Raw genomic sequence first — 26,310 nt, 5'->3', positions numbered from 1 at the left:
GTAGGAAGAGATATGTTAATATACATATACAATATATGTATACATATACATATATATGTCATATATGTATATATACATATTTATATATATATATATACATATATGTTTATATGTATATATATATATATATATACATTAATGTATGTATATGTATATATATATATATACATTTATATGTGTATCCATCCATCCATCCATTTTCTACCGCTTATTCCCTTTTGGGGTCGCGGGCGGCGCTGGCGCCTATCTCAGCTACAATCGGGCGGAAGGCGGGGTACACCCTGGACAAGTCGCCACCTCATCGCAGGGCCAACACAGATAGACAGACAACATTCACACTCACATTCACACACTAGGGCCAATTTAGTGTTGCCATATATGTGTGTGTGTGTGTATATATATATATATATATATATATATATATATTAATGCAGCTGAAATAGATATATATGTATACACGTGTATATATATATACATACATATAAAAATTATATGTATATACATACATATATATATATATATACATTTGTAGACATATACATATATATGAATATATACATGTATATATATATATATATATATATATATATATATATATATATATATACATACAACCCAGGGATCAATAAAGTACTTTCTATTTTATTCTATTCTACACATATATGGGGCGGCATGGCGTAGTGGGTAGAGCGGCTGTGCCAGAAACCAGAGGGTTGCAGGTTCGCTTCCCACCTATTGACATCCAAATCGCTGCCATGGTGTCCTTGGGCAGGACACTTCACCCTTGCCCCCGGTGCCGCTCACACCGGTGAATGAATTAATGATTGGTGGCGGTCGGAGGGGCCGTAGGCGCAAACTGGGAGCCACGCTTCCGTCAGTCTACCCCAGGGCAGCTGTGGCTACAGATGTAGCTTACCACCACCACGTGTGAATGAATAATGGGTTCCCACTTCTCTGTGAGTGCTTTGAGTATCTAACAATAGAAAAGCGCGATATAAATCTAATCCATTATTATTATATACATATATATATATATATATATATATATGTGTAAATATATATATATATATATATATATATATATATATATATATATATATATATATATATATATATATATATTAATGCAGCTGATAGGCCTCAGTCTGAAACCCCATTCCAGGGGCCCAGGCTTGGACTGAATTTATTAATTTATTTCTCCCCCCCAGCATTTACCTATTTCTCACCTTTTTTTATTTGTTGCGCCAGAAGTTGACAGACCCGTCAGCAACCCTGTTCTGTCACCCAGTGATGTTTGTCTGCTCCTGAATGGGGTTGTGTTGAAAATCTTAATTTCCCCTCGGGGATTAATAAAATACTTCTGATGCTGATGCATGAGCTATAAAAGTTACAACTGTACTAGTAAAGAAAGGATTGTGAACTCCTCAGCCTTCAGTTCTAGGTGAGTAAAGATTATATATATATATATGGCTCTGCCTAAATTTGTGTTGTATAACACTAATTATAGTTTAGGGCACATTTACAACCATCTTGTTTATGTCCACGTCATGTACTGCCAAATGAAAGGTAATGCAGTATTTTAGTATCTCATGTGTACAATTAAGCCAAGAGAGACATGCGCGCATTTGTCACTAAACATGAAACTGCCTGAAATTCTCTCAGCAATATATGTTTATCTTTGTTGATTTCAAATGTAAAATGTGTCTTCCCACCATTAAATGACAGCAAATTTGAAGACACTTAGCTAATTTCCATCCAATTTCTACCGCTTGTCCCTCGTTTCTTCCATTGTTGCAATGAAATGATTGCTAAAGACCAATGTATGCATTGCATTAACAAAATCCCTTATATATATATATATATATATATATATATATATATATATATATATATATATATATATATACATACAGTGGGGCAAAAAAGTATTTAGTCAGCCACCGATTGTGCAAGTTCTCCCACTTAAAATGATGACAGAGGTCTGTAATTTTAATCATAGGTACACAAACTGTGAGACAGTATGTGAAAAAAAAAATCCAGGAATTCACATTGTAGAAATTTTTAAGAATTTATTTGTAAATTATGGTGGAAAATAAGTATTTGGTCACTTCAAACCAGGAAGATCTCTGGCTCTCACAGACCTGTAACTTCTTCTTTACGAAGCTCTTCTGTCCTCCACTCGTTACCTGTATTAACGGAACCTGTTTGAAGTGGTTATCAGTATAAAAGACACAGGTCCACAGCCTCAAACAGTCAGACTCCAAACTCCACTATGGCCAAGAACAAAGAGCTGTCCAAGGACACCAGGAAAATAATTGTAGACCTGCACCAGACTGGAAAGAGTGAATCTACAATAGGCATGCCGCTTGGTGTGGAAAAAAATCAACTGTGGGGGCAATTACCAGAAAATGGAAGACATACAAGATCACTGATAATCTCCCTCGATCTGGGGCTCCACGCAAGATCTCATCGTGGGGTCAAAATGATCATGAGAACGGTGAGCAAAAATCCCAGAACCACACGGGGGAACCTGGCGGATGATCTGCAGAGAGCTGGGACCAAAGTAACGAAGGTTACTATCAGTAGCACACTACGCCGACAGGGAATCAAATCCTACAGTGCCAGACGTGTCCCCCTGCTTAAACCAGTGCATGTCCAGGCCCGTCTGAAGTTTGCCAGAGAGCACATGGATGATACAGCAGAGGATTGGGAGAATGTCAATGAAACCCAAATAGAACTTTTTGGTATAAACTCGTCGTGTTTGGAGGAAGAAGAATTCCGAGTTGCATCCTAAGAACACCATACCTACTGTGAAGCATGGGGGTGGAAACATCATGCTTTGGGACTGTTTTTCAAAGTATTGAGTTGAATGTTTGTTATTGACCAAATACTTAATTTCCACCATAATTTACAAATAAATTCTTTAAAATTCCTACAATGTGAATTCCTGGATTTTTTTTTCCACATTCTGTGTCTCACAGTTGAAGTGTACCTATGATGAAAATTACAGACCTCTGTCATCATTTCAAGTGGGAGAACTTGCACAATCGGTGGCTGACTACTTTTTAACCCCACTGTATGGTCAATGTACCGTCATGTGTATCTTAATAGTGCTGCAATGGTGTTTGTGTAAATGCGATCATCCACAAAATATCATAGCATTTGCAACTCCAGTTTTTTTTTTGTATTTGTTGTCCAATATGACCCTTTCAACATTTGGGCTGCCGACCCATAGTCTAACTGAATTAAATGTTGTGGCTTGAACACTGTAATTACCTATTTAAAAAAATACCTCCATCCATCCATCCATCATCCTCCGCTCATCCGAGGTCGGGTCGCGGGGGCAGCAGCCTAAGCAGGGAAGCCCAGACTTCCCTCTCCCCAGCCACTTCGTCTAGCTCTTCCCGGGGGATCCCGAGGCGTTCCCAGGCCAGCCGGGAGACATAGTCTTCCCAACGTGTCCTGGGTCTTCCCCGTGGCCTCCTACCAGCTGGACGCGCCCTAAACACCTCCCTAGGGAGGCGTTCGGGTGGCATCCTGACCAGATGCCCGAACCACCTCATCTGGCTCCTCTCGATGTGGAGGAGCAGCGGCTTTACGTTGAGCTCCTCCCGGATGACAGAGCTTCTCACCCTATCTCTAAGGGAGAGCCCCGCCACCCGGCGGAGGAAACTCATTTCGGCCGCTTGTACCCGTGATCTTATCCTTTCGGTCATGACCCAAAGCTCATGACCATAGGTGAGGATGGGAACGTAGATCGACCGGTAAATTGAGAGCTTTGCCTTCCGGCTCAGCTCCTTCTTCACCACAACGGATCGATACAACGTCCGCATTACTGAAGACGCCGCACCGATCCGCCTGTCGATCTCACGATCCACTCTTCCCGCACTCGTGAACAAGACTCCTAGGTACTTGAACTCCTCCACTTGGGGCAGGGTCTCCTCCCCAACCCGGAGATGGCACTCCACCCTTTTCCGGGCGAGAACCATGGACTCGGACTTGGAGGTGCTGATTCTCATTCCGGTCGCTTCACACTCGGCTGCGAACCGATCCAGTGAGAGCTGAAGATCCCGGCCAGATGAAGCCATCAGGACTACATCATCTGCAAAAAGCAGAGACCTAATCCCGTGGCCACCAAACCGGAACCCCTCAACGCCTTGGCTGCGCCTAGAAATTCTGTCCATAAAAGTTATGAACAGAATCGGTGACAAAGGACAGCCTTGGCGGAGTCCAACCCTCACTGGAAACGTGTCCGACTTACTGCCAGCAATGCGGACCAAGCTCTGACACTGATCATACAGGGAGCGGACTGCCACAATAAGACAGTCCGATACCCCATACTCTCTGAGCACTCCCCACAGGACTTCCCGAGGGACACGGTCGAATGCCTTCTCCAAGTCCACAAAGCACATGTAGACTGGTTGGGCAAACTCCCATGCACCCTCAAGAACCCTGCCGAGAGTATAGAGCTGGTCCACAGTTCCACGACCAGGACGAAAACCACACTGTTCCTCCTGAGTCCGAGGTTCGACTATCCGGCGAATCCTCCTCTCCAGTACACCTGAATAAACCTTACCGGGAAGGCTGAGGAGTGTGATCCCACGATAGTTGGAACACACCCTCCGGTCCCCCTTCTTAAAGAGAGGGACCACCACCCCGGTCTGCCAATCCAGAGGTACCGCCCCCGATGTCCACGCGATGCTGCAGAGTCTTGTCAACCAAGACAGCCCCACAGCATCCAGAGCCTTAAGGAACTCCGGGCGGATCTCATCCACCCCCGGGGCCTTGCCGCCGAGGAGCTTTTTAACTACCTCAGCCCCAGAAATAGGAGAGTCCACTACAGATTCCCCAGGCACCGCTTCCTCAAAGAAAGACGTGTTGGTGGGATTGAGGAGGTCTTCGAAGTATTCCCTCCACCGATCCACAACATCCGCAGTCGAAGTCAGCAGAACACCATCCGCACCATACACGGTGTTGATAGTGCACTGCTTCCCCTTCCTGAGGCGCCGTATGGTGGTCCAGAATCGCTTCGAAGCCGTCCGGAAGTCGTTTTCCATGGCTTCCCCGAACTCTTCCCATGTCCGAGTTTTTGCCTCCGCGACCGCTAAAGCTGCACACCGCTTGGCCCGTCGGTACCCGTCCACTGCCTCCGGAGTCCTATGAGCCAAAAGAACCCGATAGGACTCCTTCTTCAGCTTGACGGCATCCCTCACTGCTGGTGTCCAACGGGTTCTGGGATTACCGCCACGACAGGCACCAACAACCTTGCGGCCACAGCTCCAATCAGCCGCCTCGACAATAGAGGTTCGGAACATGGTCCACTCGGACTCAATGTCCTGCACCTCCCTCGTGACATGTTCAAAGTTCTCCCGGAGGTGTGAATTGAAACTCTCTCTGACAGGAGACTCTGCCAGACGTTCCCAGCAGACCCTCACAATGCGCTTGGGCCTGCCAGGTCTGTCCGGCATCCTCCCCCACCATCGCAGCCAACTCACCACCAGGTGGTGATCGGTAGAAAGCTCCGCCCCTCTCTTCACCCGAGTGTCCAAAACATGAGGCCGCAAATCCGATGACACAACTACAAAGTCGATCATGGAACTGCGGCCTAGGGTGTCCTGGTGCCAAGTGCACATATGGACACCCTTATGTTTGAACATGGTGTTTGTTATGGACAATCCGTGACGAGCACAAAAGTCCAATAACAAAACACCACTCGGGTTTAGATCCGGGCGACCATTCTTCCCAATCACGCCTCTCCAGGTTTCACTGTCGTTGCCAACATGAGCGTTGAAGTCCCCCAGTAGAACAAGGGAATCACCCGGAGGAGCACTTTCCAGTACTCCCTCGAGTGTACCCAAAAAGGGTGGGTATTCTGAACTGCTGTTTGGTGCGTAAGCACAAACAACAGTCAGGACCCGTCCCCCCACCCGAAGGCGAAGGGAAGCTACCCTCTCGTCCACTGGGTTGAACTCAAACGTGCAGGCTTTGAGCCGGGGGGCAACGAGAATTGCCACCCCAGCCCGTCGCCTCTCACTGCCGGCAACGCCAGAGTGGAAGAGGGTCCAGTCCCTCTCGAGAGAACTGGTTCCAGAGCCCTTGCTGTGCGTCGAGGTGAGTCCGACTATATCCAGCCGGAACTTCTCTACCTCGCGCACTAGCTCAGGCCAAAAAAATACCTATGCACGTTTTAAATAAATGACAACTTAATTTTCGGTGGTTTAAATCATTTTAATAATTAAAATTTCCGGCTCAGGACATGAAGCAGAACACAAGATATTTTTGTGTAGGTTAGAAAAAGCGACCACTTACAAACTGTTAGGACAGTGCAAACAAAGGAACAAGACCATCATCATCACAACAATTCACAAACATTCTGACTGACAAAAGATCAGCATTTCCTTTAGAAGAGAATACGCTCCTAAGGTTACATCTGTCAATCATTCTTAATTCATCTTGTTTGCTCTCGGTTCATCCTGCGAGGAGAAAAGCAACAATATCTATCCCCTTGGTTCGACACTGCAATTAATGTAAAACTTGACTTGTGTTTCTACGTATAATCATATGCAGCAAGCAGGACAAAAAAATAAACTCAAATATGCCAGACTGCAAAACATTACAGTGCAGAACTAGCTTGTTTTCAGAAATGAAAGCAAGATAAACATTTGTTATCCCACGCAGTCAGAGGGTTAAAACAAAGACCAGTCCCATTATCACAAATCATATCAAATTAATTCATTCATTTTACTCTAGTAGAGAAAAGAACAAATGGTTGAAGTAGGAAGCAGCAATGCAGTTAATTCCCTAATAAAAACTTTTCGCTGATCGTCTTTTACGCCCACACGTGGCGCCTGCAGTGAACCACAGCCTGAAAGAGAGGCAGGTGTCAGGAATATGTTGACGTGTGCACAGTATGCCTATTAACCCATTTTGTGAGCGTGTCGTGATGACTCACATCACATCGGGCTGCTGTCTCCATGCTCCTGCACCAGAATGAAGGTCCCAAGCTGCACTGCTCGGTTCCCAGCAGTCGGCGCATGACGTCAGGACAGGCACCCATTTTCTATAGAACACACCCAGATAGGCGGGACAGGATTCTTAACTTGAGCACAGCCAAGTTTTCTGGCCTCAAACTGAACTATTTAAATACTCACCATGCACACAAAGTCAGGGTCAAGCATCTGAACCAGTAGCTGCACAAGCATGGGCTCATACTGTTCAACCAGCTGGTCACACTGTTGACATACACACACTATCAGATTAAGAAGAGTTCCAAATTTAAGTGGTGTAAAGTGTGCATCCTATCACCTGTGTCTGGTAGGAGTCAGGCAGGAAGCTGCAAACCTTCCTCACAGACTCTTCAATTTGTGCCTCGGTCGCATTCTTCTCCAGGATGCCGTCGATATAGGTGACGGCCATCTTGCATACCTTGCAGTAGCCACCAGCGTTGAAGGTGGTCACATCAAGAGCAGCTGTAAAGAAAAATAAGGATTAGGACTCTTGTACTAAACACCAGGAATTAACCAGAGAATGGACATTGTTTGAAATATAAATACATTTCAAACTACATGTCATGGTATTATTAAGTAAGGCTGGAGGTTGAAAAATAAAAAATCCAACTCCAAAAACATACTCCAAAAACATTCAAACAGGTAAAGGTTGTATAACCATTTTCACAAAGCTCCACAAAAGGTTCAGTATCAATAGGGAGCTGCACTTTTGGGGGGAATTTTGCCTCTTACATATAAAAGGTAAGAACACAGGTCTCTTTTTTGTGCGAAAAACTGCTAGCATTGATATTCCGCCTATAAAAAGGACCTCTTTTAGAACACAGGTCTCTTTTTTTGTGTGAAAAACTGCTAGCATAGCTATTCTGCCTCTTTAAACAAAACAATTATTTATAAAATGTATACTTTACAGTGTTTTGGTCATTTTAAGCATTACCAAAACATTTTATTGGGCACATGGATTTCAAAGGAGAGCTTAGCAACGAACGCTACTTCCATCAACAACAGAGCATTTTTTTTTGTGTGCTACCGCTAATCATGGCGGACTTTATGAGACAAAGATTCCGACTATTTTGTGACAAATGGCGATACAAAGCCTTGTCTTTTTTAGCCTGAACCTGTACGTACACCACTCCAAGAGACTTTATCACAACAAATTTTAGAATTGTTCGGGCTAATAAACCATGCAGTAGTTGAAAATTTTTCCCCCCACCAAACCAAAATCCACTGAGAAATATGCCCCAGGCTAGCTGGACAACTGTGAGGTGAATAAGTCATCATGTAATTAATTCTTATACATGGATCATGTAATACTGGCTATCACAGCTATATACAGAGTTGATATAGCTGTGTACTAACGAAACAAACATGGGCTAATACTTTGCAGATAATTTGGTTTTCTGTGTAGTAGTTCATATGACTGTGCTTGTTTCTCAGTCAGTACAGATTGTTGTTCTGTCGCATTGTATTGTAACTGAGGAGCAAGGTGCTATGTTTTTATGCCCTGAAGGTAGTTTGTCAGTGTTAGCTCCTAGAAAAACGTTCATTAACCTTTGCCGGTTAACAACTTGATTATATGTCAACTGAGCATAGTTTGGCGTTTTTGGAAGTTTTAAAGCCTCTTGCGAGCATTTTTTTTTATTTGATATTTTTTATTAATATTAAGAACACACAAAGAAGAGAAAAACGTGTGTTCTTGTCACATAAAAAGATTGTGAATGATGGGCACTTTTTTGTTAAGTGCAGTTTTTATTCGACCCTTGTACAACCTTAGGGACCAAAACGGGAATTACACGTGTTCTTTATGTGATATGATAGTTCAGTCTGAAGGTTTACTGGCAAGAAAGTTTTTCTTTTTATATTAAATGGCATTGTTTTCGACTTCAACATTGTTAGAATAGGATATAAATAAACTATATACACTTTTGCTTAAGAACTATTTTGACCCCTTCGACTCTCATTATTACTGCCATTTTTAAAAGACTAATCATGGTAAATTTGGAAGACTGTGTCTCCCGGCTGACCTCGGGATCACCCGGGAAGAACTGGATAAAGTGGCTGGGGAGAGGAAAGCCTGGACATCCCTGCTTAGGCTGCTGCCCCCGTGACCCAACATCGAATAAGCGGAAGAAGATGGATGGATGATCGTGCTAAATTTCTAAGCTTTTGTCAATAAAACCCAAATAAATCTTTCTTGCTGTTTGAAAATCAAGAAAATATTGTTGTGGTGTAATTGGTCGCCTTAACCACCAGATGGTGCCAGAAAAACATAATCCACTGTGATAGAGCATAATTCTCAGCGCTTTGTTGAGATTAACGGAAATAAACATTGAAATACAAGAAAGTATTGTTTTGGTGTAATTGGTCACCTTAACCACCAGATGGTGCCAGAAAACCATAATCCACTCGGATAAAGCATAATGCTCAGTGATTTGGTGAGAGTAACCGAAATAAACAGCCCAAAAACTGCTGAAATGTAATGAACATAATCTTATATATATATCTACCGTTTTATATATAACGGTAGATATATATAAATTACTTGTGAAAACTCAATAAGCTCAACGAAGTCCTGCTTGCTTTTTCTTTGTGATATAATATTGACCTATTCAAGACTGTAATTACCCAACATCAAATATTCCACTTTTCGCCTTTTTTTTTTTTTTAATAAATATTGCATATTTAGCATTTTCCTATTATAAAACATTTTTATTTTTGTTGACAAAAAGACCAAAAACATTCTTTTAAAAACTAAACATATTTGGAAGTTCGTAAATGATTTAAAGGAAGACAAATTATTAATTTTTCTGATTTATGACACTTTTATGATATGATCCCTTGTGGATCCCAAGAGCAAGTGTGTATAGTCAATCTTGAGGTTACACAGGAGTTATGTCTCAATTTGAATACCCCACCTTCTCCCTTGGTTTTGCGCGTTCCCTTAGCGAGGAGTTAGAATTATCCACTAGGTAAGGGGACGGGAGAAGTAACTCCATCAAAGACCTCCCTACACTATCGAGTGCAAGGAAAAAAGATGGCAGACCAAAAAACCCAGAGAACCGTACAAATGTAAGTCCATCTATCCATTTTCTACTGCTTGTCCCTGCGACAAATGTAATTAATAAGCATAATTAATAATTTATATTTAATCAGACTTCAAACCTTTGCTACTACATGTAAATATTGGCTTCAAACACAAATTAAAACACATTTTACATACTGCAAGCTGATGGGACAACACTTGGAAATTTTCGCCAAAAACGTTGTCTTTTAAACTGTCTTCTTTTTAACAAAGACATGGGAATGAAACTAAGAAGAGTACGAGTGCAACGGCATTTTGAAAGTACACAAACATTTGTTGCATATGCTATATGATACTGCTGGCAAATGGCGAGGGTTGCTTGATGACGTAGCGAGATTCGAGCGACGTCCATATGTATAGGGGTGCACAAAAATTTGCTGTCACAGCAGATGATAAAGGAAAAGGTAGGGGAGAGATTTCAAATTGAACCTACACGGTTAAATCGGTAGTCATGCCAAACACTGTAGCAGCATGTTTTAAGTGTTATTCCCCAGCCCCTTAATGATTGTCATTGAATCATTACATTTAGTTACTGCGTGTGTACATTTTGAAAAAAATATTGGGAGAATTTACTGTCATTAAACTATGAAATTATACACCACGTTACATTAGTATGCCCACAAAATATGCGCATATCCACAAGAAAACTCCATATATATGTCCTGTTCTTCACGGTCGAAAAATTGGCAATTGTTCATATACTTTAGTTTTTTTCAGTTAACTCTCAGGAAGAGCAACTCCCCTTCGTGATCACATACTTATGTCTGGCAAAATTCCAATTCGATGAGTAACAGCACTCCCTAATCATTTGTAAATCTGTAAATCTATTTATGTATCTGTGTGTGGATATATTTTCACAAAACAAATGCTGCACAATTTCAACCAAAATAACCAGATTAGTGAACGGCAAATGTATGGTCACAGAAAATTGGAAACCTGGTTTTGTGTCAGTTCACACAAAATGGACGTCCAATGCTGAAAAGGGTAAGAACTTACAGACAAATGCACGTTTAGCACTATTGCAGAGTGCCAAGACAGTGCAGACTGTCTTGGGGTCAGCCTCCTGTATCAGCAGCTCAATGATGGCCTGTCCGTAGGTATCAATTAGGTCCTTACACTCGGTACCCAGGCTGGAAGGCAAGTAGGCGCAAACTTTCTCCACAGCTTGTATCACCTCGTCCTAGAACAATGGTAGACAATTGGTCATCATCAAAAACCCTAACTACATTAACATTGAGTTTGCTTCAGCTATTCTGCTTACCTCAGTTGTCTTATTTTTCAACATGCTTTCCAACTGATTCATCACAAATTCACAGATTGCACACATTGGGGAATCACGAACCCGCACCATAGGCTGGAACACAAAAAGGGGATATTGCACAAATACTATATCAGAGGTCTTTGACAGGGGGTCTGCGGCGTTACTGCAAGGGGTGGGTTTTAAAATATTTAACTGACTAGACTTTTCCATATGTATTATTTTTCAATACATTTAATACACACTAACATTGATCTAAAACACCATGTGTTGGAATCATGTTAGCATATAAGATAACTAGCGATTATCAATCTAATTGCCAGCTAACGATTTGGACTAGGAGGCAGATAGTAATTTGCGTACCAATTGCCTGCTAGCTAGTATGGCCGTTGCCAGCAAGCAATTAACGCTCTAATTACCACTTAAAAATCAGTGGACTAGTTGCCATCAAGCGATGTCAGCATTTAAGATAGCTAGCGATTATCAATCTAGTTGCCAGCTAACGATTTGGAGACGTGTTGGCAGACAGCGATTAGCGCTTTAGTTGTTCGCTAGCAATTAACACGCTAGATGACAGCAATTAATTAGCAACATTACTGATATTTCAATGTTTTAGTGATGCACAATAATGTGCCTTTATGACCACTTTAATATAAAACATTTTTTACAAGATATATCAGTAGGGGGTTTTGGCCTGGACAACATTGAACACCCCTGTACTAATAAACTACAGCTTGTATAAAAGTGTGTGTGTGTGTGTGTGTGTGTGTGTGTTTACTTTTGCAGACTTAGATTGCATCTTGGTCGCCGGAACAAGATTGAGAGCAAGCACGCTCTTGGTAGCAGGTAACATCTTGGCAGGCAGCAGATTCAACATGGGAGTGGACTTCTTCATGGCACTACAGAAACCAGCATTGGAACATGCATCCTTGGGCTCCTGTGGACAGAAAAAAAAAGCCCGGTCAATGAAGGGAATTCCTGATACTAATGTGCACTTTGCACATAATTTACCAAAACAAAACTTTTCTGGTTGTAGTGACATGCACAAAAACGTTACAAGACTAGCCCAACTTTTAAAGACAGAACACCAATGCACAGCAAATTAAAAAACTGTAGTTTTCAATTCTCTTATTGGTCAAAACAGTCACAAGACTCATTGCTTGTGGATGGAAAATCTTTCAAATGTGAAGATTAAGGTGGTTAAAAGCATTCAAATGTAAGGTTAAGTACTACTGTGAGGTAAGTCACTGGAACACTAAACACAAGTAGCACGAGGGTTAAGAGGCTACAGGCTGGACAAAACCTACCTGTTCCTGGGAAGCAGCACAGAGCCGAAAAGGAAATAAAAAACAAGAATACATGAATGAAGGAAAGCTCAAGCACAAAATGGGGGTGAGAGGAAACAGAAATGTAAAGGGAATATCAATTAGAAAACGTAAAAGGGGTCAGCAATATTAAATAATTGTTTTCAGTCTTATTAGATTTTAAAGTAGAGGTGTTTTGTTTGTGTAAAAATACATTTTAGGTATTAATGGGGGAGGACTCACCATGGACAGCAGCTGCTCAACGGCAAGGCTGCCATACTGGCTGACATACTGCCTGCACTGTATGGAGGGGGGGAGGGAAGTCAGCAATGCAGTCAAACACCCCAAAACTACAAACGTTTCAGGAAATATACAGCTGTTAAGTTACAGTTGATTACATAAATGCGAGCATAATGATTTATAAGAATGTAACAATTGCTTGAACCTGAAATTGTTTCAATTTATATAATTTAACCAGCATCCCTAAAAAGAAAAAAGGATTGTGGAGGACCTTGGATGGTCCTCAGTTGTATGTGACTGTGGTGCTTACCATGTCAGACAAACCAGGTCCCATCAGGTCACACTTGTTCTCAATTGTCTCAATGAGAGAGTCTACAAAAGATGAGTTGGCCTTGGCTTCTGCTTGTGTATCAGACAAAAACTTGATGCAGTCCTGGCACACGTCATTCGCTCCCTAAAGGGAAAGGAAAAGCAAAGTTAAATGGTGGCTGTTTCTGATGGAATAAAGAAATATAGTGTGCAGTAGGTAATGATAACCCCGGTAAAACTCCAGACAGTTAGTATTACCGTTTTTTTTTTTTTTTTTCAATAAAACTGACTAACTGCACTTTAATAAATTCACGGACTGACTGGCGCCAGCTCGCTAGCTTAAATGCCAACATGAACACAACAGACGACAGTGTCTTTCCTCATTAGGAAACACCATACCCCATCTAAACTTAAACTCATTGTCTGAGTAACTAAGCTATTTAACTGTGAATATCGAATCTAAAAGCTGTTTTGTATTTACCATTCTATACTCGGAGGAATACGAGACGTTTAAGGACACTGAACAAAGTAAAACGCCCGCCAGTATTAGTAATAATGGATTTTATTTGTAAATACTTTTCATTTTAATACCTCCAAAAGTAATAGTAAAAACCAATATTTCAAACCATAAAAGCTTAACCATTAAAAAGATATAAAACACTTTCAGTGAAGTACAAGAAACAAAACACCTTTCAAAATAGTAAGTTTTCTAACACTGTGTCAATATATTTTAGTTATTAAAAAAAGGTAATCTAAAGATTTCAGCCTGTGTTTAAGTACTTTTTGAGCACATTCAATAGCATGATAATAAATGTGAACATTTTTTTAATGATATGAAAAAAACATGTACCGGTAATTCATTCAAAAGGTATCCCCCGTGTGCTACTGTTTCTGGAAGCATTTTCTCCCTATATTGCAAGTTGCCCTGTTGTCCTCCTTTTTAGGGAATAACTCTAGCGTTTGTGCTGTGTGTAGTAACATTTTGAGTGGTTAAAGAAAGGTTTTAGCTCGAAATAGAAACAGTTGTCAATTCCCATCCCTAACTTCAGTGGTACTGGCCACAAGATACTAAGAAAGATCAAACCAATCATAGGGCACTGTTCATTCAGTATTGTGGCCACTGATTGGCTCAGCCTCAGGCCACTATTCCTATATTGGATAAAAACGAGTAAAAAAGTGAGTGAGTATGTGGGTGTCATGACAGAGAGCTCTCATAATGCTAAATCCCTGTATTTAGAAGGTTGTAAACAGTTGGTTTTTTTTGCTCTATCTATGAAAATATTGCAATTATAATTTGTCATTTTGTGGTCAGACACGCAAGCAATTAACGCGATAAATGAGGGTTTGCTGTACCGCAACTGGAGTTTCTGGTTTTGGGGTCTCTTGTGGATAGAGGAGCCCGGGCACATTGAGGAGGAATGGTGTTGCTTGTTGTGAAAGGTCCACTTGTGGGATCTTGTTGGACAGGAGCTGTTGATGAAGCTCAGCCAGCGCCATCTGCTGAGAGCGACATAAGCCTATAGCGCCACAAGCCACACCGGGATCCTGCTAAATATACAAACATAATAGAGATGGGTTATCAAATGACTGCAAACGCATTAAAAAAACGAAACAGTTGAGAGTTGAAAAGAAAGCAGCCTGTCACAAGGATCCATATTGCACAATAACTTCTCTGTTTCTATTTAAACTTGAAACCCAGTTCCCTTTCATTAGCCCATTGCTCTATGCTCACTTCCCTGACAAAACACTTTCATGGCATTAAAAAATGCAATGGCAACATTTATCGAAGTGGCTTTAAGGTAAAACGGTAGGACATGCAATCTCTCACCAGCTCTCCAATGATGATTCCTATGACAATGGGGTAGTAATTGTCAACCATCTCTTTGCACTCTGAACTCAAACCTTTGTCAGGAACGAGCTGGCAGGCCTTCTCCATGTAGCCAAGAACCTCAGCCTGCAATCACATGATCAACTACATCTTAGAGTGGAAGGAAAACAAAAGCAAGTATATAAAATGTCTACATATGTTCTCATTCAGGTTTTTATAATCTCAGGGCAATCAATCACTACTGGACTAATAGGTGTACATACAAATACTGTCCGTCCAACCATACCTAAAAGACTCTACAATTTAGCCTCCAACAAATAACAGAAGTTAGACACGTTCCGATCGTTTCATGGCAATCGTTTTGCCACACAATACCTCGACGCTAACGAGGGCGAATTCGATTTTAATGACTGTCTTTGGCGTTGCGCTTATGCATCTCAACCGATGTTTTTTTCACTACAATAAGGCACGCGCTTCTTGCGTTGAAGGCGAAATAGTTGGGGTTTTGGCACTAGCTTCCAGACCAGATATGATTAATCTAAGCCTATGAGCATGAACTGGTGATCAATTGAATACCCTGAGAAAGTATGTAAAATGATTTATAATTGTTACCTGTGTTGCATTGTCCTTTAACACCTGTAAGACCACCATGACTATCTCCTTGCACAAGTCACATGGCACAGTTTTCTGGAAACGGGCAACAGAACACAATATATTGATTCATGACTTTTTTGGCCTGTAGATAACTGAATATTGGGAATGATTAAAATAGGATCATAAATACGTATTTGATATTACAATTAGCGATCAGAAATAAGGAAACCAAATGCAGGAATGATTTCTTATAAATGGAAACCGGAAGCTTGAGTCTCACCATCTGGGGTTTGTTCCATACGTTCTGCTGGCAGTGAGTCACCGCTCCACACAGAGACGCAGTCTTCACATTCTGACACCAGTAAGGGGGTCCACGAGCACACTGCTCTGTGCCCAGCAGAGGGCTGGCCACAGCTGCAAAAGAAAAAAAAACATTAACCTTTGCAAATCTAATTCAGTTAAAACAATTCAGTTCTGTTTATGTTGACAGGACTTACCTACTGTCCTATGTGCATTTTGTTATTTAGCTCATAGTCCTTTTTAGATTATCACAACTTGTTTTGCATCAAAAGACTATGGGTCATTGAAACTATACAGTACTTGGATATTACAGTGACATTGTTTCAATGTTTTGTTATTTTTTGCAATTTGTTAAATAAAACAGAAAAATATGTTATATAAGTAATGAACAAAGATTAAATATAAAAACCCTGAGAAGCAGCTTACCAGGGCACACAGAAGTCCACTGTAACTACAAAAAGAATTGCAAAAAAAGGCTTCATTCGGTTGGCCATAACAATGTGCACCTGTGCTCCTAAAGGGAAGTTTAAACCAAAAAATCTAAGGCTTCACAAAATGAGACCCCCACGCTCACAGCAAATTTAAACATAAGTTATGCAAAATACAACTAAACTGGTGTCAGCGGCGGCGGCGATGACCAAGAAGAACGCGGAGTTGGAATATAATTACATTGGCGGAGTTACAATGCATGGTAGGCTACCGCCACCTACTGCACCGGAGTTGTAACTACAAGCTCCATTCACAGACAGAGTCCCATTGCTTGTATGAGCAGTCGAGCGAGTCAAAGGCCGAGAAAAAAAAAAAGGTTTTTTTTTTTTTGTTTTTTAAATCTATTTGTGGCTGCCGTAATTTTTTAGTGGCGGGCCACCACAAATAAATGCATGTGTGGGAAACCCTGGCATTCAATATATACATTTTCTCATCATGCAAATAAATTAAATAGTCCCCTTTTGGCTGAATAAACAAAGCACCTTCCATAAAATGCAAATTAACTTAAACAGTATTTAGGCTCCTACACGCAGGCTACTTTAAAGTGCATGAAGCTTAATTTCTTAAGTATTGTAAATCATTATGTCAGCGTCGTGGCTCAGATTGTAAAGCGGCTAACCAGAAACTTGAGGGTTTCTGGTTCGAATCCAGCTTTCACCATCCTTGTCACTGCCGTTGTGTCCTTGGGTAAGACGCTTAATGCACTTTTCACCCAGTATTAACCACTCGGTTATATTAAGATATCAGGTTTATTTTAATGTAAAGTCACAAGAGCAAAAGCGCTCTATAAATATAACTCACTTCACTTATTCAATATTTTTGTATATTCCTGGGAAATAAATCGCAAAAAAAAGCACCAGTCTGTCACTCTTAAAAAATGTTCAGTTCATCTAAGTCAACAAACACTATAGTTCAATCACCACATCAAAAAGTTACCAGTTACAGTAACAACATTGCCATCACAATGCTTTATGATGGGGACAGTTTGACCCTTGAACAGTCTCAGACTTTAAAGCAGGGGTGTCAAACTCATTTTAGATCGGGTGCCACATGGAGAAAAATCTACTCCCAAGTGGGCCGGACTGGTAAAATTCCTGCACGATAACTTAAAAATAAAGACACCTTCAGATTGTTTTCGGTGTTTAAAAATAGAAAAGCACATTCTGAAAATGTACAAATCATGTTTGTTTTTTTTACAATTACATAATAGCACCACCAAACCCAGCCCCCCCCCCAACCCCGCCCACCTCAACCGACGCACGGGTCGGGTACAGAGAGTTAGTGGTGGTGTATAATGTAGCCCGGAATAGTTAGGGATGCATGGGATTCTGGGTATTTGTTATGTTGTGTTTATGTTGTGTTACAGTGCGGATGTTCTCCCAAAACGTGTTTGTCATTCTTGTTTGGTGTGGGTTCACAGTGTGGCGCATATTAGTAAGAGTGTTAAAGTTGTTTATATCACAACCTTCAGTGTAACCTGTATGGCTGTAGAACAAGTATGCCTTGCAGTCTCTTGCACGTTGAGTCAGCAGCTGCACACTAGATGTGGCGGGCCGGCACTCAGATAGCATAGTGTTAAAGGGTACGCGATGACATGATCGAGAGGACGTTTAAAGAATTGCCAACACGGCACGCCCTCAATATTGTTGTCCGGGTGAAAATCTGAGAATGTTATGCTGGGGAGATTTCTGGGAGAGGCACTGAAATCCCGAAAACCTCCTGGAAAAATGGGGGGGTCGGCAAGTATGCAGCTGAGCCACATCAGAGTGATCCAAGAGCCGCATGCGGCTCCGGAGCCGCGGATTGCCGACCCCTGATCTACATAGACACAAAGAATTGCTTTTGCAACATTTAGTAGACACATGTAGAAGAGTTGTTTCTTTCATTCAAAAACGTCAGGTTAATTTGTATACCTAAACTCATCCCGCGGGCCGGATAAAACCTGTTTGCGGGCCTGATTCTGCCCGCGGGCCGTACGTTTTACACCCCTGCTTTAAAGTGTTTTATCAGAGGTCGACAAGCATTACTAAACTGTGTTCAACTTAAGAGGTCCACAAAACATAGAAACTCAACAATATCAATACGCATATGTTACTTTTTTATGCATCAGATCAAAATACCAAAACTATCAGTAGCAAACGTAAGCGGATTCAGTGCAAGACTTTTGTAAAAAAAGATTTTAAAGCTGAAACCCTGCCCCCCTTTCTACATGAGTCATGTAACCAGTCAGACGGAAATAAGATGTTCTAGAATCCCACTTGTAAAATATATCGGTAAACTCTTTAAATAATTTACTTCGTACAAAACATGTTTTTTTGTTCCAAGTACAGATATTTTGAATTTCCCCAAAAGTCTTTGAAATGACTCATTTGAAAGGTTGTGCACCAAACAAATACAAGAATGTTCAACAGAGAAGTATCAAGCTGCAAAAGATAAGCAGAGTCCATAGAAGCCTAAATGCCAATCATAGTCTCCAAGCACTGTAGTAAAACTAATTAATGAATACATTTTAATGTTTTTACTGGAAAGAAATCGTAGTGATAAACCGGTTAATTTTAGTGTACAGTAAAAACAGAAGTGCCTAAAGCGGAACAAAGCATGGACTTGAAGAAAAAAAACTGAAATGAAAACACGTGGTTAGTCTTTTGTAGAGAACTATATTGCACAACAGCAACAATATAGGGAGCGATTATCAAAAGTATGTTTTGGGACGGCGTGGCGAAGTGGTAGAGTGGCCGTGCGCAACCCGAGGGTCCCTGGTTCAATTCCCACCAAGTACCAACTTCGTCACGTCCGTTGTGTCCTGAGCAAGACACTTCACCCTTGCTCCTGATGGGTGCTGGTTAGCGCCTTGCATGGCAGCTCCCTCCATCAGTGTGTGAATGTGTGTGTGAATGGGTAAATGTGAAAGTAGTGTCAAAGCGCTTTGAGTACCTTGAAGGTAGAAAAGTGCTATACAAGTACAACCCATTTATTATTTATTTATTTAAATACTCTGTGGACTAGTGGTTAGAGTGTCCGCCATGAGATGGGTAGGTTGTGAGTTCAAACCCCGGCCAAATCATACTAAAGACTATAAAAAAATGGGACCAATTACCTCCCTGCTTGGCACTCAGCATCAAGTGTTGGAATTGGGGGTTAAATCACCATAAATGATTCCCGGGCGCGGCACCGTTGCTGCCCACTGCCCCCCTCACCTCCCAGGGGGTGATCAAGGGGATGGGTCAAATGCAGAGGACAAATTTCACCACACCTAGTGTGTGTGTGACAATCATTGTTACTTTAACTGTAACAATGGTAAATTAGCGTCAGTATGACGGAATAATTTAGCTCAGGTTACACTTGTTGTTGTAAGCATTTCACCAATCTCGCGCACTTTGCAAATTATACGTCATTTCCATTATGCGCAAGCAATTTGCATATCGCAAGACGAGATTTTGTGGATGGTTTAGTCAGTAACCCTACATTATTATATTTTATAAATAGTAAACCAAGTTGTGGTCGTAGTTTAGTCAGTGGATGTACAGTGGCTAAGGTTGGGGTTGGACTGATTTGACTGATTTGAGGTTATATTGTCCCGACTACAAATTAATAGGTTTACATAGGTATTTAATAAATTATTTTGACACCAAAAACATGTATTTGCGCCCATTGATTTGCAAAATGTGCATGCACCACACCTTATTCAAATATATAGCTGGAAGCAATTTGCAAAAAGATTGCGCATTACACAAATTTGCTAAATACGGTTGAGCATTTTGCAAATTGCTTACATTGGTATTGTGCCTACAACAGTACCTTGAAAGTAGAAAAGCGCTATACAAGTACAACCCATTTACCATAACTGAAAAAATGGCAACTTAGCGTCAGTCTGAGAAGGAATAACCTAGCTCAGGTTACACTTGTTTACAACAAATACTTCCTCGTGTATATACTGTAAATATATAACACGTATTTATCAGAACCACACAAACGGAAAAATTGTGTTCGGATACCAACATTTATTTGACAGCTAGTCGAGGTTTTATCTCGAGTTAAAACTGAAAACAACAACAAAGCTTTAAATAGGTCGAGGCTCTGCTGCGAACTAGCTGTTAGCTTCCATGCTAACTAGCCATTAGCTTTCATGCTAACAATGTTGTCTCAACAGGAAGTGCCGACGGCAATTCGCCAAACTTCGTTGTTATAAAACACACACAAATTGTACTACGACTATTTTGTATTATTATAAACATAGTACGTATGTGCGTATTGGCATTCGCTATTAAATATACACATTTAGTGGCGTTTACCAAGGTGACGCTTCCGCCTTTCTGATGTGAAATAACAAGCAGTAACATGACTCCAAAGTATTTACTGTAAACTGACATTTTCGATAATATGTGCAACATGTGTTCATTTCGTCTAGTGTGCAAACTTTACCTGCTGACACGAAAAGTAGACTTAGTAGCAGCATGACACGGCTGTTTTCCTGCGATGTGCCGAAAGCGCATTGAAGTCAGTCTGCGGGTTCCTTCTTCTTCTTCTTCTTCTTCTTTTGTTTTTATGGCGGTTGGCAAGCAACCTTCTGGTGTGCATTACCGCCACCTACTGTAATGGAGTGTGGACCGAGGTGGATCCCTACTCTATATTCTTTTACTTAACCCAGTGTTTTTTAAATATGTGTATATTGCTTTATATCCTATGTTTTCTGAATGCAATCCTAATATATCTCCCACTTCTAACCTAATATTTTCTTTTGCTAACTTATTTTCCAGTATTTCTCTTTCTCTATTATATTTCCTACATTGTATTAAGACATGGTCAACATTTTCTATCTGGTGGCAAAAATCACACAGCCCTGTAGTATGTTTGCCTATCAATTTTAGTGAACTATTTAGATATGTATGCCCTAATCTCATTCTAGTCATAATGTCTTCTTCCTTCCTATTTCTACCCCCTCCTCTCATTACACCTACTTTCCTCTGGACTTTGTAAAACTCTCTACCTTTTGTTTCCTTATTCCAATTATCCTGCCACTTTTTATTGTGTTCTATCTTAATTATGCTCTTCACTTCTTCTTTACTGTGCTTAATCTCCATGTTTACTTCTGTTTTAGTGGTTGCTTGTTTTGCGTATCTATCAGCTAACTCATTTCCCTCAACTCCTACATGAGCAGGAACCCAGAGAAATGTTACCACACCTCCCGCTTTATTTATTCTGTAGATTGCCTGAACTATTTCATAAACTATATCTAGTCTTGTTTCTGATGTTATGTTTTTTATGCTCGTCAATGCACTGCTGGAGTCCGAGCACACGACTACTTTCCTAGCTTTGTTTTCCTCTATCCAGTTAACTGCCATATAAATTGCTACCAATTCCCCCGTAAAAACAGATAGTTTATCACTAATTCTTTTATTCAACACTATATTTCTCTGTGGGATAACTGCAGCAGCTCCTACTTTACTATTTATAGTTTTTGATGCATCTGTGTATATCATAATATTATCAAAAAACATTTCCTCAATCCGTTGTTCTATTTGGTAACTATTTAAATGTCTATTCTTCAGTAACTGCATGTCTACCTTTGGGTTTTCATACATCCACGGTGGTATTGCAGGAATTGGTACTGTAGGGCTCACTTTAATATTGTCAATTTGTGTTTTTTTACATATATCTCCTATTATCCACCCAAAACTATTCATTTTTTTCTTCCCTTTTTCTTGGCAATTTATTAGCACTTGACGGGTTGGATGTCCTTGCTTGGATCCTTTTAAGTTTGCCCAATAAACTGCTGAGAGTTGATCTCTCCTCATGTCCAAAGGTTTTTCATTCATTTCTACTTGTAATGCTGCCACTGGAGTAGATTTAGTAGCTCCACAACATAATCTTAACGCCTGCGACTGGATCCGGTCTATTTTCTCAAGTAGAGTTTTAGAAGCAGATCGATAAATAATGCATCCGTAGTCGATAACAGACCGAATTAAAGTGATATATATTGTTTTCAATGTTAACCTATCAGCCCCCCAATCTTTACCCCTCAAAGCCCTCATTATATTTAACACCTTTTTACTTTTCTCCATTATCTTGCTGATGTGGGTTGACCAGTTAATATTTTTATCAAACCATATTCCTAAATATTTAAAAACTTGTACCTCTTCTATGTTTTCTCCATAGAGTTTTATTTGGAGCTTGTTTTGTATTTTCCTCTTCGTAAAATGTATGACTTTTGTCTTTCCAACAGAGAATCTTAAACCCCAAGCCGTCCCCCAGTCTTGAACATTATTTACCGCTTTTTGAATCTTCTTTTCTATATAATTTGTATTTCTACCTCTCTTCCACATCACTCCATCATCAGCAAACAATGCCACCTCCACTAACCCTTCCACTTCACTAAAAACTTCATTTATCATGATGGAAAATAGTACTGGACTTATTATACTCCCTTGTGGGGTCCCATTTTCCACTTTGTATTCTCTACTATATTCATTTTCTATCTTTACTAATAATGTTCTACTTGTTAAAAAGTCTTTTATCCATCTGTACATTCTTCCTCTAATCCCAATCCTATTTAGTTTCATCAGCAACCCCTGTTTCCACAACATATCATACGCTTTCTCTATGTCAAAAAATACCGCAATTATACTTTCTTTATTTATTTGTCCCTTTCTAATTTCCTCTTCCAGCTGCACTGCTGGGTCATTTGTGCTTCTTGCTTTGCGAAAACCACTTTGGTAGTTTTTTATAATTTCTTTTGACTCTAAATAATATATTAATCTTTCATTAATCATTTTTTCCATTACTTTGCCCAAATTTGAGGTCAATGCAATCGGCCTATAATTTCCTGCCTCTTCCGGATCTTTCCCTGGCTTGCATATTGGAATTATTACAGCTGTTTTCCACTCATCTGGTAATTTTCCTTCTTCATATACCCTATTATATAATTTCAAGACCACTTCTTTGCCGATGCTACCTAAATTTTTGATCATTTGATAACTCACCAGGTCTTTCCCTGCCGTCGTATTTTTAACTTTTTTTAAAATTCGAACCATTTCATCCAAAGAAAATGTCATATCCACAGTGTTGATAAAACTATTATCGTTGTCTTCCTTCATTTCCTCAATATTTACACTAATTGTTTCTTCTCTCTTTTGTTTTTCTACATTTTTCAAATTATCATTACTGTGCACTTTAACAAAGGTTTTTGCTAAAAGTTCTGCTTTTTCTTTATTTCCTACCACACTCCGCGTTCCATCTTTCATCACATGATTTTTATGTTCTTTTCTGAGCCCTGACATTCTCTTGATCATTCCCCACACCTGGCTTAAAGGAGTAGTTCTATTTAGTGTTTCACAAAAAGTTCTCCAATGGTGTTTTCTTGTTTTTTTAATAACATACCTTACTCTAGCTTGATGCCTTTTATACTGGATCATGTCTTGGAAATTATGTGTTCTTCTCAATATTCTAAATGCTCTATTCCGTTCTTGTATTGCATCTGTGCACTCTTGTGTCCACCACGGCACTATCTTCCTTCTTCTCCCTATACTATTCCTTGGTATGCTCTGTTCGGCTGCTTCTATTATGCACTTTGTAATATCTGTATTTAATTGTTCAATATCTTGATTTATATCTACTTCCTTTAAAGTTATGTCGGTAATTTCCCTAAATTTCTCCCAGTCACCATGATTATACTTCCATCTTCCTTCTATCCTAGTGCTTTCTGTCCTATGATTTATGTTTATGTGAATGACGATTGGATAGTGATCACTTCCCATTGTGCTGTATTTATTTACTTCCCACTCCACCTTTCCTGCTAACCCTTGTGACACTAGTGTTAAATCTATTGCTGTTTCTTTACCCGTGACGACATCTAACCTTGTTCCCGACCCATCATTCACACACACCAGTTCTTTTTCCTCCAAAAGTGCTTCCAATGTATCCCCATTCCAGTCATCCCTTTCACCCCACATTGTGCTATGTGCATTAAAGTCACCACACCAAATAATATTGCCACTCCAGTGCTCCATTATTGTTTCTAGTTGGTGAATTTCTAATTTCTTGCATGGATTATAGAAGTTTAGTACTTTGTATCTTTCTTTATTATTCCATACTTCTACTCCTACTATCTCTAGTTCTTGTTTTACTTTTAATATTGAATAAGGCATATCTTCCTTAATAAATATGGCACATCCTCCTCCTTGCCCATCATTCCTATCTTTACGTATCGTTATATATCCTTTTATTATAAAGTTTAATTTTGGCTTCAGCCATGTTTCTTGAATACATATTATATGTGGTTTATTTTTCATATTATTAATATATCCCTTTAATTCCTGTCCGTTTGCTATCAGACTTCTGGCATTCCACTGAACAATTAACATGGCGTTGGATTGTGGTAACATGACTCGGTCTCGTCTACTCTCTGTAGCTCACCTTGCACCTGTTCCCAGGATAATTCTTTTAAATTTAAAAACTTTGCTGCTGCTTTGACAATTATTTTGATTTTCTCAGTCTTGTTTCTAGCCTGTTCTGTACAATTTATTACATAAGCCAGGAATACAACTAGTTTATCCATGGAAATTCCTGTATTTGCTGCCTCTTGTTTTTTATTTCTTGAACTATTTTCACTTCTGTCCTGTTCTGCACTTTCTTGATTTCTTATTTTAACTGCCTCTGCATAAGTAATATTTCGTTCAACTCTAATTTGCTGTACTTCTGTTGCCTGTTTTCTTATGATGCAGCCCCCATACGCTGCTGTGTGATTCCCGCCACAATTACAACACTTGACCTGTTCATTTTCTCCACATTGTCCATATTCATGCTCCCCTCCACACCTTCCACATCTCATTTTAGCATGACACACACTAGCTATGTGCCCATAGCGTTGGCACTTGAAACAACGTACTGGGGGTGGCACGTAAGCTCTAACATAGAAGCTTAGATACCCAATCATGATTCTCTCTGGTAGGACCTCCTCTGCAAATTGCACTAGCACGGATTCGCTCTCAGTCTTTTCACCGTTCCTAAATGCCATCAATCTTTTCATCGTAGTGACAGTTCCTCCTTTTATTTCTCTTTTCAGATCATCTAAATTTTCTCCTCTTGGGATTCCTGTCACGACTCCTCTTGCCCCCTTCCGTTCTCCCACTTCGATTTTTTCCTTTATTATTTTGTTGCACAGTTTTTGCAATCGCATTGCTTTGTTCTTTTGCTCTCCATTTTTGCATTTAATCAACAGCCGTCCGTCCCTGAGCACCTTCGCTATCTCCACCTCTCCAATGTCCTTCTTTAATCCCTTAACCAGAGTCATCAAACTAATGTCATTCATATCTTGGTTTGATTTAAATGTATAAATTATCTTATATTCATCCATCATAACCCTTTTCCTCTTATCAACCTCTTCATCGTCTTCATGCACTCTTTTAGTACTCGCCTTTCCTTCACTCCCTCCTCTCCCCTTCTTTCCTCTCTCCACTCTAGTCCTATCCATTTCCATACTATCCTCATACATCCCGTCACTATCCCCTTCCATCTCGATCCAGTCACAAAACAGCTTATGCTCAACCGCCAAAACAGATTTAGATACTCTCGCCGCCGCCAAATTCACTCCAAATGTTTGGTAGTTCCGCCAACTTTTCCGCTCACCAACTCACACTCCCTCCTCCTTCTTCTTCGTCTGCGGGTTCCTGTTGAAGTCGTTCGTTTAATAGTGACGTCACACTGGTAGTCAGCTGACCACTCAGCAGAACATGTGACTCACTGTCACCTGACTGCTGACCTCCGCCAAGTAGGCTTTGTGTTTACGTAGCTGTTTGTTCAGGATTACTTTAGTAACCTTTGGAAGGTTGGGGTGATTACATTTAGGATGCATGATTGTTTTTTTGTCAGCATAGTGAGATTGTGCCAGTTTATGCAGTTTAGAC

General features: G+C 40.3%; 1 protein-coding gene across 2 annotated transcripts; it reads right to left on the bottom strand.

Annotated features, from left to right (window-relative positions):
- Nucleotides 1–6,207: 6,207 nt before the first annotated feature.
- On the bottom strand, nucleotides 6,208–26,094 carry psap (prosaposin). 2 transcript variants are annotated; one of them, XM_061910510.1, is made up of 15 exons: nucleotides 26,076–26,094; nucleotides 20,831–20,923; nucleotides 15,900–16,033; nucleotides 15,638–15,712; nucleotides 15,026–15,151; nucleotides 14,551–14,745; nucleotides 13,199–13,342; nucleotides 12,892–12,948; nucleotides 12,123–12,281; nucleotides 11,348–11,440; nucleotides 11,083–11,266; nucleotides 7,306–7,469; nucleotides 7,152–7,232; nucleotides 6,953–7,060; nucleotides 6,208–6,865 (listed from the first exon to the last, which is right to left on the bottom strand). In XM_061910510.1, exons 2-15 carry the CDS (start codon nucleotides 20,862–20,864, stop codon nucleotides 6,830–6,832), a joined length of 1,590 nt encoding a protein of 529 aa, XP_061766494.1. In that variant the 5' UTR covers nucleotides 20,865–20,923; nucleotides 26,076–26,094; the 3' UTR covers nucleotides 6,208–6,829. The 2 variants fall into 2 exon arrangements, with proteins under 2 accessions (XP_061766494.1, XP_061766495.1); XM_061910511.1 differs by having other exon boundaries at nucleotides 14,551–14,742.
- Between the last annotated feature and the right edge of the window lie 216 nt (nucleotides 26,095–26,310).

Source organism: Nerophis ophidion, linkage group LG09, assembly GCF_033978795.1.
Source record: "Nerophis ophidion isolate RoL-2023_Sa linkage group LG09, RoL_Noph_v1.0, whole genome shotgun sequence".
Lineage (NCBI taxonomy): Eukaryota > Metazoa > Chordata > Actinopteri > Syngnathiformes > Syngnathidae > Nerophis > Nerophis ophidion.
This window is presented reverse-complemented; position numbering and strand designations above follow the sequence as displayed.

Coding starts and splice junctions, on each gene's coding strand:
- psap (XM_061910510.1), bottom strand. CDS start 20,864: ATGCTGCTACTAAGTCTACTTTTCGTGTCAGCAG. Junction 16,034..20,830: donor TCTACTTTTCGTGTCAGCAG/GTAAAGTTTGCA, acceptor TTTCTTTTGCAG/CTGTGGCCAGCCCTCTGCTG. Junction 11,441..12,122: donor TGCAATCTAAGTCTGCAAAA/GTAAACACACAC, acceptor TTTGTGTTCCAG/CCTATGGTGCGGGTTCGTGA.